Genomic DNA, 9792 nt, shown 5'->3' with positions numbered 1-9792 from the left:
AGGACCTTCCTTGGAAGCACCCTGAAATGGTGCTGGCATCTGTGAGGGTGTGCAAGATTTGGAAAAACTGCCAACTAGATTTAGCAGCTGCTACAGGAAGGAACTGCCTCATCTGGGGTAAAGGAGCTGTGCTGGGTGATGCTGATGAGAACAAGAAACGGACAGGAAATAAGCAGAGAGCAAACCAGAAGAGCCCAGTCCCACTGCTTCCTCCAGGCTTCTACAGTCCCTTTGGTGCCCCCTATTGGCAGAGTCGAACACAGCCAGTTGGCAAAGAAGAAGTGCGGTTTGCAGTGTCCCAGAGTCCCAGATTCACAAGGGAGTGAATTTGAAACCAAGAGATAATAGCTTAATAACTGTGCCCACATAACTGTAGTGTGTGCCAAGGACTAGCGGCTATGAGTAATCCAATTCCGTACCCCTAAGGCCCAAATGTATCTTTTAAAGCATGCTTGAATACCTGAGAGTAATTATTTTCCTGGATAGCTGGTCTGAATGTTGTGCTGATGTTAATTCTATCCAAGTTCCATTGTGGTTTTAATGCAAATTCAATCAAAATCCCAATGAGATTATTTTTTAAAGAATTTTATCCAATTATTCTAAAGGTCTTCTGAAGAAATAAGATGAGAGAAGCAAAGTTTTTTTTTTTTCTACAGAAGAGTAATAAGATGGGTCTAAAGCCAATATATCAAAATATAAGGTAACACTAATCATGCGGTTCTGAAGGAAGATTAAAAAGATGAGAAAATGGGCTTCCCTGGTGGCGCAGTGGTTAAGGTTCCGCCTGCCAAAGCGGGGGACACGGGTTCAAGCCCTGGTCAGGAAGATCCCACATGCTGCAGAGCAACTAATGCCGTGAGCCGCAACTCTAGAGCCCGTGAGCCACAACTGCTGAAGCCTGTGCACCTAAAGTCTGTGCTCCACAACAAGAGAAGCCACCGCAATGAGAAGCCCGTGCACCACAGCAAAGAGTAGCCTCCGCTCGCCGCAACTAGAGAAAGCCCACGCGCAGCAATGAAGACCCAGTGTGGCCAAAAATAAAAAATATAAGTAAAGAAATTTAGTTTTAAAAAAAGATTAAAAAAGATAAATATTAAAAGTTCATATAAAATAATATCTGACAAATATGTTGTTATAAAGCAACCAAGAATAGTGAAATTATTCAAAATATTATTGGGGGGGGTGAAAGTTTTTTCCTCCCCTGACATCAAATAGTTTTTCCACACTAACTCATTCTCTGATTCTCCAACACCAGCTAGGTGTCTAGCAACTCAATTCAATTCTGACACTAACCCTCCAGAGTTAGCCCGGACCCCGCAGGTTAAGACCTCAGATGCTGGCTGCAAATGGGGTGCCCAGTCTTCCCCCAGTGCTGCCCAGCCAACTACAAATTCAGGAGTTCCCATGATCCATGCCTCTCAGGTTCAATAATTTGTTAGAAGAACTCACAAAATTCAGGAAAGCACTTCAGTTACTATTACTGGCTTATTCTAAAGAATACAACCCAGGAAGGGCCAAAGGGGAAAGACGCATAGATAGGGCGAAGCATGGGGGAAGAGATGCAGAGCTTCCATGCCCTCTCTGGGCATGTCACCCTCCCAGCCCCTCTACATGTTCACCAACTGAGAAGCTCAACAATTCAGGGGTTTTATGAAGGTTCCATTACCTAGACATGATTGAGTCAATCACTGGCCATTTGTGATTGAACTCAATCTCCAGTCCCTCTCCCATCCCCAAGAGGCCAGAAGGTGGGGCTGACAGTCCCAACACTCTAACCACTGCTTGGTCTTTTTGGAGACCAGGCCCTCTCCTGAAGCTACCTAGAGGCCCCTCAGCCAAGAGCCATCTCGCCAGCATACCAAAAACACTTTTTATCACTGAGACATTCCAAGGAATATTGTCTTTTAGGAATTTTTAGGACCTCTGTGGCAACGAAGGGGCAAAATACACCACTTTGGCATAAGGATTATTTTGAACTGGAGGCAAATGAGAATCAACAGATGCAAAAAGAAGCCTTCTCAGAGCTACTCTTATCTGACTAAAAGCAGAAATTTCTGAGAAATGAAGACTTTCATAAATCCCCTCTCCCAGGGCAGTTTTTAAAAGTTAATTAATTAATTTCTTGGCTGCGTTGGGTCTTCGTTGCTGTGCACGGGCTTTCTCTAGTTGCGGCAAGCAGGGGCTACTCTTCATTGCGGTTTGCGGGCTTCTCCTTGTGGTGGCTTCTCTTGTTGGGGAGCACGGGCTCTAGGCACGCAGGCTTCAGTAGTTGTGGCTCGTGGGCTCTAGAGCACAGGCCCAGTAGTTGTGGCACTCGGGCTTAGTCGCTCCACGGCATGTGGGATCTTCCCGGACCAGGGCTCAAACCCGTGTCCCCTGCATTGGCAGATGGATTTTTAACCACTGTACCACCAGGGAAGTCCCCCCAGGGCAGTTTTATGACCGTGAAGAAGATGGAAAGTTGACAACAAGATGGGTCTTATCTTCCATTAGTTTTGCCTATATATATATATCCTAGTCACTTTCCCACAACTTATCACCCCTAGCCTAAAACTTTTTTTTTGTCACATTGCATCTCCACAATTTATTGTTCTTTGTTAAAAAGGTATATAAGCTCTCAGGCCTATCCACTTCTTTGGGTCTTCACTTTTCTATGAAGGCCTCCACATGCATACTTAATAATAAAACTTTTTCCCTGTTACTCTGTCTTTACCAGTCTAATTTGCCCCATACACTGAACCTAAGAGGGTAGAGGAAAAAAAGGTGTGTTTTTTTCCCTCTCCTACACCAGGCATTAATGACAAAGACCAAATACTTTTTATTAAACCATAGAGTTATTGCTTAAAATATATAAAATTTAGATCCTTTTCTGATATATTACTGTAAAATAAATTCCAAATAGATCTTAGGAAAAATAGAAGAAAATTGAAATGAACTTTATTTGCGTAAGCCCTCTGGGGTAGATCTGTGAAACTCATCAAACTTCTCCCCTGAAAAGTGTTACTCCATGTTATAAATTGAATTGTGTCCCCCCCAAAAATATATTTTGGTGTCCTAGCCCCTACCCCCGTATCTCAGAATGTGACTGACTGGGAAGACAGTCTTTACCAAGGTAATCAAGTTAAAATCAGGTCGGGACTTCCCTGGTGGTACAGTGGTTAAGAATCTGCCTGCCAATGCAGGGGACACGGGTTCGATCCCTGGTCTGGGAAGATCCCACATGCCTTGGAGCAGCTAAGCCGGTGCACCACAACTACTGAGCCTGTGCTCTAGAGTCGCGAGCCACAACTACTGAGCCTGCGTGTCACAACTCCTGAAGCCCGCGCGCCTATAGCCTATGCTCCACAACAAGAGAAGCCATTGCAAGGAGAAGCCCGCAAACTGCAACGAAGGGTAGCCCCTGCTTGCCGCAACTAGAGAAAGCTCGCGTGCAGCAGTGAAGGCCCAACGCAGCCAAAAATAAATAATTAAATAAATAAATTTTTTTTTTTAAAGTGAGGTAATGAGAATGGGCCTTAATCCAATATGACTGATGTCCTTATAATAAAAGGGCAAGTTTGGACACAGACACACGACACACAGGGAGAACGCCACGTGGACATAAAGGCAGAGATTGGGGTGATGTTTCTACAAATCAAGGAACACCAAAAGTTGCTAGACAGCCACCAGAAGCTAGGAGAGAAGCCTGGAAAAGAGTCACCCTCACAGGCCCCGGAAGGAACCAACCTTGCCTCTACCGTGACCTTGGACTTCTGGCCTCCAGAACTGTGAGACGATCAAGGCCTACTCTTTAAGCCACCCAGTGTGTAGTATTTTGCTACAAAAGCCCCAGGAAACTAATATACTCCCCTGCCCCTGGCAGTAAGCCCTCGGTGGCAATGTTTACAAGTTAGTCAAAATTCAAGGGAAGGTAACAGAAGCTACCTTAGTTCTTTTAAGCAGAATGGGTTGAATACAAGGAAATAAAGACAGAAACTGTCAGGAAGGGTTGGAGGAGAGGACCCTGGGCTACATCTCTGGGAAAGTCTCTCAGAACAGCGCTGCCAAAGCACCCTTACAGGGTAGCTATTACCTCCTACAATCATGAAAGCAGGAACTAGGGAGCTCCCGCACCCCAGCCCACAGCATTGGCTGCAGGAGCACACAGACTTAACTGCTGGGGGAGTCAGTTTCATTAGAGGCTCAATGAGCCATAAAGCCTAGTGTTCATACCCTCTGTAGGTCCCTCCCTTTCAGTCTGGCCTAGTGACGTGCTTTAACCAGAAGAATACAGTGGAAATGATGCTAGGATGGTTCCAGACCTAAGCTTAACAAGGCCTGGCTTCTCCATTTTTGTGCCCTGGGGACCCTTGGGCTGTCACAGAACAAGTCAGGCTGCCCTGTTGGAGAGAAACTCGTGAAACAGACCCCATGGAGAGGGAGAGTCCTGCCATCCCATTTCCCAGCTGACACTTCAGCCTGATGCAGTGACCAATGCCCAACGACCACAGCAAGGCCAGTGAGTCCAACTCGACCCAGGCATGAGCAAATGCAATGGCTGGCTTTTAAGACTGTGGCAAAAGACATGGAAACAACCTAAATGTCCATCGACAGATGAATGGATAAAGAAGATGTGGCACATATATACAATGGAATACTACTCGGCCACAACAAAGAATGAAATAATGCCATTTGCAGCAACATGGATGGACCTAGAGTCCATCCCTACTTCATACTAAGTGAAGTAAGCCAGAAAGAGAAAGACAAATACCGTATGATATCACTTATATGTGGAATCTAAAATACAACACAAATCAACACGACTGTGAAACAAAAACAGACTCACAGATACAGAGAACAGGCTTGTGGTTGCCAAGGGGGGCGGGTAGCTGAGGGAAGATTTGGGAGTTTGGGATTAGCGGATGAAAACTATTATATATAGGATGGATAAACAACAAGGTCCTGCTGTACAGCACAGGGACCTATATTCAATATCCTGTGACAAACCAAAATGGAAAAGACTATGAAAAAGAATGCAGGGGTTTCCCTGGTGGCGCAGTGGTTGAGAGTCCGCCTGCCGATGCAGGGGACACGGGTTAGTGCCCCGGTCCGGGAAGATCCCACGTGCTGCGGAGCGGCTGGGCCCGTGAGCCATGGCCGCTGAGCCTGCGCATCCGGAGCCTGTGCTCCGCAACGGGAGAGGCCACAACAGTGAGAGGCCCGCGTGCAGCAAAAAAAAAAAAAAAAAGAATGTATATGTGGGGACTTCCCTGGTGGTGTAGTGGTTAAGAATCCACCTTCCTATGCAGGGGACACGGGTTTGATCCCTGGTCTGGGAAGGTCTCACATGTCGTGGAGCAACTAAGCCCGTGCACCACAACTACTGAGCCTGCTTTCTAGAGCCCGCGTGCCTCAACTACTGAAGCCCAAGCGCTCTAGGGCCTGTGCTCCTCAACAAGAGAAGCCACGGCAATGGGAAGCCTGTGCACCGCAATGAAGAGTAGCTCCCGCTCGCTGCAGCTAGAGAAAGCCCGTACAGCAACAAAGACCCAACACAGACAAAAATAAATACAATTTTAAAAAATATTAGTAAATTGACATGCTGATATTCAGCCAGTAGACCATAATACGGAAAAAAGAAGAATGTATATATGTATAACTGAGTCACTTTGATATAGAGCAGAAATTAACATATTATAAATCAATGATACTTCAAATAAATAAATTGTGACAAAATACGCATAATATAAAGTTTACAATTTTAACCTTTTTTTTTTTTTTAATTTGGCTGCGTTGGGTCTTCGTTGCTGTGCGCGGACTTTCTGTAGTTGTGGCGAGCGGGGCTTACTCTTCGTTGCGGTGCGCGGTCTTCTCCTTGCGATGGGTTCTCTTTGCTGCAGAGCACAGGCTCTAGGCGCGCGCGCTTCAGTAGATGTGGCGCACGGGCTTAGTTGCTCGACAGCATGTGGAATATTCCCGGACTAGGCATCGAACCCCTGTACCTTGCACTGGCAGATGGATTCTTAACCACTGCGCCACCAGGGAAGTCCCTGCCTCCCATTTTCTTTCAAGAGTTTAATAGAGTGCGCTCTGCGGCCCCTCTCCCCCCGCCCCGATCTGTCTCTTCCTTCAACAGTGTTTAAATTCAACAGACCCAGGGACGCCCCTTTGCTCCAGCCTCCCACCAGCCTCCAACCTTTTTTCCAGTCGCAACCTTCGAATCAGCCACTCAGCTATCCTCGCTCAATGGGACCAGCCAACACCATTTTTTGGCCTTAACTCCTCAACCATGAGCTCCCAGGTTCGTCAGAATTATTCCACCGAGGTGGAGGCCGCCGTCAACCGCCTGGTCAACATGCATCTGCGGGCCTCCTACACCTACCTCTCTCTGGTGAGGGTCCCCAAGACGCCCCCAGCCCAAGTTCCCCTCAGCTGCGCACCTCCGGCCCTCTGCGCACGCGCTGGCCTTCTTTGTCCTGTCGGATAGTCAGAGGCGGAGTCCGCATGCCTGGTCCCGCCTCCTGCTAACCGTTATTCCCGCCATCTCTTCCTGCAGGGCTTCTCTTTCCACCGGGAGGATTTGACTCTGGAGGGCGTGGGCCACTTTTTCTGCGAATTGGCCGAGGAGAAGCTCGAGGGCGCCGAGCGTCTCTTGAAAATGCAAAACCAGCATGGCGGCTGCGCCCTCTTCCAGGACACGCAGAAGCTGTCCCAAGCTGAGTAGGGTCAAACACAGGACCTGGTGGTAGGGTAAAACCCAGGACGCTGTGGAAGCCACTGTGTTCACGGAGAAGAACCTGAACCAGGCCCTTGTGCATCTGCATGTCCTGGGTTCTACCCATGCAGACCCCCACCTCTGCGACTTCCTGGAGAGCCACTTCCTAGATGAGCAGGTGAAATTCATCCAGAAGATGGGCGATCACCTGATCGACCTCCGCAAGCTGGCTGGTCCCCAGGCTGGGCTGGGCGAGCATTTCTTTGAAAGGCTCACCCTCAAGCACGACTAGGAGCCTGCAGATCCCAGCAGCCTTTGAGGAGCCCCTCTGGTGTCAGGGCTTCTGCCTGAAGCCCCTCCCTGAAGCCAGTAGGCAGCTTGTTAACCACACTGGAGCCCTCTCCCCAGCCATGGACCAAATGGAAACAATAAAGCTTTTTGCAGAAAAAAAAAAAAAAGAGTTTTATAGTTTTAGCTCTTACATTTAGGTCTTTAATTTTGAGTCCATTTTTGTATACGGTATCAGATAAGGCTCCAACTTTGTTCTTTTGCACATGGATATCCAGTTTTCCTAATACCATTTGTTGAAAAGACTGTCCTTTCCCCCACTGAACGGTCATGGCAACCTTTCATACCAGGGTTTATTTCTGGGCTCTCTACTCTATTCCATTGTTCCGTATGTCTGCCTTTATGCCAGTACCACACTGTTTTGATTACTGTAGATTTATAATAACTTTTGAAATCTGGAAGTGTGAGATCTCAAACTTTGTTCCTCTTTTTCAAGATGGTTTTCACTATTCAGTGTCCCTTGAGATTCCATATGAATTTGAGGTTGGATTTTTCTATTTTGATTTAAAAAGTCACTGGATTTTGATAGGAATTGCATCAAATCTGTAGATCGCTTTGGATAGTATGGACATCTTAATGTTATTGTCCCCCAAGCCAAGTTTACGAGATGTTAACAAATTTTAATTACATGTGTGGCGCACAGTACTGGCTTAAACGTTCCTCAAGACACCACATTAGTTCATCCTATCAATAATATCACGTTAATCAGACTGGATAAACAAGCAGCAGGAAGTGCATTAGAGGTATTGATAAGACACATGCTGTCCAGGGGATGGGAAATAAACTTTACAAAGTTTCAGGGACCTATCACATCAGTGAAGGTTTTAGGAGCCCAGGCATCTGAGGAGTGGGCAGTACCTACTGGAAAGGGAAGGACAAATACTGCATCTTACCACTAAGAAAGAAGTCCACGCGCTTCATCCTACGGGCTCAGGCATCTTCAGGTTCTGGAGGAAGCATATTCTACACTGGGAAATACTGCTCTGATCCATTTTTGGGGGGACATGGAAGACTTCTAGCTTTGAGGGACTCCCAGGCCAGGAAAAGACCTGCAGTAGGTACAAGCTGCAATGCAAGCAGCCCTGCCGATTGGGTCATGGGACCCAGAAATATCTGTAGACTGGCAAAGATGTCACACACAGTTTCTGCCAAGGATTCTCCCGACAGAGAAAGCACAGTGTCGACCCCAGGGTTGCGAAGCAAGGCCATGCACCATGTTCCAGAGGAACTCCTGGCGTGCTACTGAGCCGACAGAGATGTAGGATCAGAACACAGGCTATCACATGACATGCAGCCAGCATGGCCCATCGTGAGTTTATTCTGTTGGAACCCCCAAGTATTTCAGGGTGGGCGGATACAACAGCGATCCATCGGGAGGTGGATCCTAGATCAGGCATTGGCAGGACCGGAAGACACAAATAAGCTGCATAAGCAGGTGGATCAGACCCCCGTGACATTCACCCCCCCCCCCGCCCGCTTATGACTGCCCCCGCTTATGACTATATTGGACAGGCTGGAGTGGGGAGGTGTTCTTTATAATCAGCAAAGGAGGGAAGAAGCTGAGCAGTATTTTCACTCATTTTTTTTTTTAAGCTCAATAACCTTGAATTTAACTTTTTTTTTGCCCGCCCCCCCCACCGCCCAGCACAGCATGTGGCATCTTAGTTCCCCAACCAGGGATTGAACCCGTGCTCCCTGAAGTGGAAGTGCGGCGTCTTAACCACTGGACCGCCAGGAAGCCCCCTCATTTAACTCTTTGTCATGGAATTTTTAGGCATCTACAAAAGTAGGACAATCTCTAACGAACATTGTAAATCAACTATACGTCAGTTTTTTAAAATGACAAAAGAAAAGTAAGATAATATGATGAACCATCCCCATCCCAATGACCTTTCCCCTAGTTTCACTACTTATCAACTCGTGGCCAGTCTGGTTTCATCTATGCCCCTGTGGTATGCAGAACAATGGTCCCCCCAAAGATGCCCACCTCCTAGTCCCTGGACCCTGTGCATGTGTTACGCTACATGGCAAAGGGGAATTAGGTCGCAGATGGAATTAACGTTGCTAATCATTTGGTTTTAAGATTAGGAGCTAATCCTGGATTATCTGGGTGGGCTCAGTCTAACTACAAGGGTCCTAAGGGCCACAAGGGTCCTTAGAAGATGATGGCAGGAGTCAGTCACAGGAAGTATGACTAGAGGAGAAAGCCACAGAGGGATGCAGCAATGCTAGCTGTGAAGATGGAAGATGGGGTCATAACCTAGGAATGTGGGCAGCCTCTAGAAGTAATAAGAATCCTGGGGGATTCATTTAGGAGATGTCAACCTTTAAGTTTAGGGTGAGCAGGGACTTCCCTGGTGGTCTAGTGGTTAAGACTCTGCACTTCCAATGCAAGGGGCGCAGGTTCGATCCCTGGTCGGGGAAGTAAGCACCCACATGCCCTGCAGCCTGGCCAAGAAAATATTAAAAAAAAAAATAAAAGTTTAGGGTGGGCAGTTGGTGTTGCACCTGAGCTCATGAGAGCTCGTGGGGTTGTTTGACTGGGATGGGCTTCGAATGGTTGGGTTTGGTGCGACTAGAGCTGGAAATGCAGTAAATTGGGCAGGTGTTGGGGGTTATATCTGATGTGGTGATTGTAACCGGGAATTCATGGTGGGGCCTGGAGATGGATGGGAACTTTTCTCCTCCTCTACCCTGACCCTCACCTCTCCCATCCCTGCCCAGCTCGAGAGCACGGCAGACACCACATC

The 9792-nt window shown here is 47.4% G+C and overlaps 1 protein-coding gene across 1 annotated transcript; it reads left to right on the top strand.

The window, feature by feature from the left end:
* Positions 1-6156: 6156 nt before the first annotated feature.
* Positions 6157-6986, top strand: LOC114887246 (ferritin light chain-like). The gene is made up of 3 exons (XM_029208759.1): positions 6157-6370; positions 6536-6694; positions 6729-6986. The coding sequence occupies exons 1-3, from the start codon at positions 6269-6271 to the stop codon at positions 6984-6986; spliced, it is 519 nt and encodes a 172-aa protein (XP_029064592.1). The 5' UTR covers positions 6157-6268.
* The last annotated feature ends 2806 nt before the right edge of the window (positions 6987-9792 follow it).

The sequence above is a fragment of the Monodon monoceros genome, unplaced genomic scaffold (genome assembly GCF_005190385.1).
Source record: "Monodon monoceros isolate NGI ecotype Baffin Bay Population unplaced genomic scaffold, NGI_Narwhal_1 Super_Scaffold_10, whole genome shotgun sequence".
NCBI lineage: Eukaryota > Metazoa > Chordata > Mammalia > Artiodactyla > Monodontidae > Monodon > Monodon monoceros.
The sequence above is the reverse complement of the archived record's forward strand: the minus strand, read 5'-3'. Positions and strand labels throughout refer to the sequence as shown.

Coding starts and splice junctions, on each gene's coding strand:
- LOC114887246 (XM_029208759.1), top strand. CDS start 6,269: ATGAGCTCCCAGGTTCGTCAGAATTATTCCACCGAGGTGGAGGCCGCC. Junction 6,371..6,535: donor CCTACACCTACCTCTCTCTG/GTGAGGGTCCCC, acceptor CTCTTCCTGCAG/GGCTTCTCTTTCCACCGGGA. Junction 6,695..6,728: donor ACACGCAGAAGCTGTCCCAA/GCTGAGTAGGGT, acceptor ACCTGGTGGTAG/GGTAAAACCCAGGACGCTGT.